At 51.3% G+C, this 4,117-nt stretch overlaps 1 protein-coding gene across 4 annotated transcripts; it reads left to right on the top strand.

Annotated features, from left to right (window-relative positions):
- On the top strand, positions 1-3,793 carry LOC119310488 (serine/threonine-protein kinase D6PK-like). Of its 4 annotated transcripts, none has more exons than XM_037586226.1 (3): positions 1-123; positions 1,167-2,127; positions 2,552-3,793. In XM_037586226.1, exons 2-3 carry the CDS (start codon positions 1,262-1,264, stop codon positions 3,417-3,419), a joined length of 1,734 nt encoding a protein of 577 aa, XP_037442123.1. In that variant the 5' UTR covers positions 1-123; positions 1,167-1,261; the 3' UTR covers positions 3,420-3,793. The 4 variants fall into 4 exon arrangements, with proteins under 4 accessions (XP_037442123.1, XP_037442122.1, XP_037442125.1 ...); XM_037586225.1 differs by having other exon boundaries at positions 1-118; XM_037586228.1 differs by lacking the exon at positions 1-123 and adding an exon at positions 480-596.
- Positions 3,794-4,117: the final 324 nt, after the last annotated feature.

Raw genomic sequence — 4,117 nt, forward strand, 5'->3', positions numbered from 1 at the left:
ATTGCCCGCCCGCACATGGCCCGGCTTCCGCGCGGAGAGGAGGAATATCCCGCCGCCGCCGCCGCCGCCGCCGCCGCATCTCCTCTCCCTCGACCCGCCGCCACGCGCTCCTCCTAAGGTAAGGTATGCCGCCTCCCTGCCCGGCCACGGCCCGGCTGCTTGGTTTCTTGATTGGACGGCCGGCTAGGGATTTAGGGGCGGCGTCATTTTCCCCAGGTGGGGGATGTGGGTGTGCTCGTTCTTGATCTGCAGCCTCCGCGTCTTTACCGCCGCCGCCCATCACTCTCCAGATCCAATCCCGCCCCTTTTATTCATTAAAAAAACCATTTTTCTCTCTTCTTTCCGTTGCTTGCCTGCTCGCTTGCATTCAATGGGGGGCGCTGGAGTAGTGCCCCCCATGCCCTGATGTGGATGTCATGCTAGTCTGTATGTACGTACGCGCGACACCGCATGTGTGCTTGCCGCGCTGTGGCTCATATGATCCATGGCGCGCTCCATCATGCCCGCCCGCCCGCTTCTCCCTTTGGGGCTGGGGGAAAGGTGGGGGGCAGAGGGATGTGTGTGTGCGCCTTGTGACGAGCTCGCAGCTGTGCCAGGTTGCAATGCTCCCTCCTTCCTTCCTCCCCCTTTCCATTCCCCCTCCTCGCCTCTTTGGGGATATCTTAAAGATTCCCTTTTGTTATTAATCCCCGCGGTTCTGGCCCACTCCGCCCTATTTTCGTGGGAGATGCTGCTGGCTCATGGTTGGGGGTGGGGCGGGGGGCTTGTGATTTCTTCTTTCTAGCCAGGCCATCTCTCCTCTCTTCACCTCTTCTCTTCTCTGGCGTCGCCTTTTGGATGCGGCGGACGGAGTGGCAGGGGCGGCCGGGTGGATGGATCTGCCCAGCGCTTAGTTGTAGCAGCTTGTGTGTGAGTCTGCAGGTGACTTCTTGGTCTCATGGGGGGTTCTCAAAATGATTCCCCCCCCTTTCTCTTGGTGTGTAGGGATTTCTTTCTTTTCTGCCCGGCTTGTCCGCTTTAGGTTGTTGTTTCTGTCGATATTTACCTGGTGGTATGGATTTCCTGGAATATTTCTGATCCCTTGTCTGTTTCGGTGAATTGATGCGAACAAACCCTAGTTATTTTTTTGGTGTGCTGATACGCTGTCTCCGCAAATTGATTTGCAGGTTAGGAGGTTGGGAATTGCTCAGTCAGCCTTACACTGAGCAGTGAGCACTGACACGGCGTTTATTGTGATTCTGGTCAACCGTTTGCCCAGTTCATGTCTTCCAAACCTGCCTCCCAAAGTATGCCGGAGCAAGCGGCAAAGCCAAAGGAAATGGGGGAAGATGACAGGCAGCGATCTGCTGCCGAGGAGATTTCAGGGGAGCCGGACCAGCAGCAAGAATCTCCAGCTCCTGTGCTGGACAAGGATGCTCCAGATCTCTCACCAGACTCTGGGGTCCTGGATGTGCCACTAGCCCCAGAGGCAGAATCTGACGAGTCAAAAGAGACCAAGAACTCCGATTCCAACGAGAATCAAGAAAAGAAGTCGTCGCAAAAGAGTAGTATCAGTGATAGCTGTATTTCAGCTAAAGTGAGTGATGGGACAAATAGTCTGGGTAAGACCAGTGGTAGTGCTAAGACGAGTGGCCGAGATTTCACCGAGAGTGGCAAGAGCAGCATGTGCCGTGTGAGTGCAAGCAGTGACTTGAGTGATGAGAGCTCCTGCAGCAGTATGAGCAGTGCCACCACAAAGCCGCACAAAGGCAATGATTCGAGGTGGGAGGCCATCCAAGTGGTCAAATCCAGGGAGGGCGTTCTTGGTCTGAACCAATTTAGGCTGCTTAAGAAACTGGGTTCTGGTGATATTGGAAGTGTGTATCTCTCTGAATTGAGTGGTACCAAGAGTCACTTTGCAATGAAGGTGATGGATAAAACATCTCTGGCTAGTCGGAAGAAGCTGCTCCGGGCGCAAACCGAGCGGGAGATACTGCAGTCCCTGGATCATCCATTTCTGCCAACCCTATATACTCATTTTGAGACGGACAAGTTTTCGTGTCTGGTTATGGAGTTCTGCCCTGGCGGGGACTTGCACACCCTTCGACAAAGGCAGCCTGGAAAACATTTTTCAGAGCAAGCAGCAAAGTATGCACTTTCTCTCGCTAATTATGCATTGACACAAATGATTTGTTTATAACATTCTTTGTTAGGTACTTTATCTTGTGTCTCGTCTGCATTTCATTATTTTTGGGCCTCATAACTTCATATTGCCATAGTCAGGTTGCATATGACATACTGTACTTAGTTTTTTTACATCCTAATTTATAGCATGTTTATTATCCACACTAGAATCAGGAAGGTGCAGTATGTTGTAGAAACTGATGTGTCCCATGCTGATAGCGTACAGTTATGCATTCCTATGATAGCGTACAGTTATGCGTTGTTGGGTTTCATGCGTTCTGATAGGTGTATGTTTTTTGGGGAGATTTTGATTTGCCTATCAAAGCTGTGCGGAATGCTGTCAAATGATTTAACTTATTTGTTTTGCTTTCTCTCTTTGATGCTTCAGGTTCTATGTAGCAGAGGTGCTCCTTGCATTGGAGTACCTGCATATGCTTGGGATTATATACCGTGATCTCAAGCCAGAAAATGTCCTTGTCCGGGAGGATGGGCACATCATGCTGACTGATTTTGACCTCTCTCTTCGTTGTTCAGTGAGCCCAACCGTGATCAGGGGTGCAAATCCTGGCTTAGACGCGCTGCAGAGGAATAATGCAGCGTACTGCGTGCAGCCTGCTTGCATTCAGCCATCCTGTGTTGTTCCAACCACATGCTTTGGTCCTCGATTCTTCTCGAAATCCAAGTCCAAGTCAAAGTCCAAGAAGGAGAAGCCAAAGCCGGACATCGTGAACCAGGTTAACCTATTCCCCGAGATGATCGCCGAGCCAACCGATGCTCGGTCCATGTCCTTTGTCGGCACTCACGAGTACCTGGCCCCAGAAATAGTGAAAGGGGAAGGCCACGGCAGTGCTGTGGATTGGTGGACCTTCGGCATATTCTTGTACGAGCTACTGTTTGGCAAGACCCCTTTCAAGGGTTCAGGAAACCGGGCGACGCTTTTCAACGTCGTCGGTCAGCCCCTGCGGTTCCCAGAGTCCCCGCTAGTGAGCTTCTCGGCAAGGGACATGATAAGGGGACTACTGGTCAAGGACCCGCAGCACCGGCTGGGCCACAAGCGCGGAGCCACGGAGATAAAGCAGCACCCCTTCTTCGAGGGCGTGAACTGGGCCCTGATACGATGCGCGAGCCCTCCGGACATACCCAAGCCCGTGGAGCTGGACTGCCGCCCGAAGCAGGCGCCGGCGGCAAACGGGAAGGTCGCGCCGGCCTCCAACCAGAAGGGCTCGGACAACTACCTAGAGTTCGAGTTCTTCTAGCCTCTCTTTCGTGGTGGACTATGGATCCTCCAGAACAGCAGCGCATTTGAGCTGAGGCGCCACAGAAAGAGAAAAGATGTAGAGCTCCCCCCTCTTGGCCAGGGAAGGTACTCTCATTTGTTGTAGATTGTACGCTCTTTTCTGGAGCCTCCTCCCCAAGTTTTTCTTCTCTCCTTTCTCTTTTCCGCCATTGAACTTGTTAGCCCTCTCTCTTAGTCAATCAAATACTCTCTCTCTATGCATGTTAATTGCGATTTTCAGAAACCGCATTGTGGCGGTGCCTCCTGAACGGGCTTGAAGGAGCAATGTAACCGCTATTTGTACCTTGTAACTGATGTTTCTTCATCCATCCATCGCTCGATTCGCGTCGTTTATTCTGCTGCTTCCAGTGTTGCTGATACCTTCATGCTAACAGACAGTGCAGCTGTTACTACCTCACCAGGACCAGGTATTCCTGTTGTATGATTATGATTGCTGATTGTGACATGCGTGTTTAGGTACTCCCTCTGTAAAGAATACCTGGTTTTTGATGTTGTGTGAGATGAAAGAAGAGTGGTTTATACATACTTCCACGTCATGTACTCACTCGGTAACATAATATTAGACGTTTTTTGACACTATTATGTTATGGAGTGATATGTAAGTATGCTACTCCCTCAGTCCCAAAAATAACTGTCTCTGGTTTAGTGCAACTTTGA

This window comes from Triticum dicoccoides, chromosome 5B (genome assembly GCF_002162155.2).
Source record: "Triticum dicoccoides isolate Atlit2015 ecotype Zavitan chromosome 5B, WEW_v2.0, whole genome shotgun sequence".
Lineage (NCBI taxonomy): Eukaryota > Viridiplantae > Streptophyta > Magnoliopsida > Poales > Poaceae > Triticum > Triticum dicoccoides.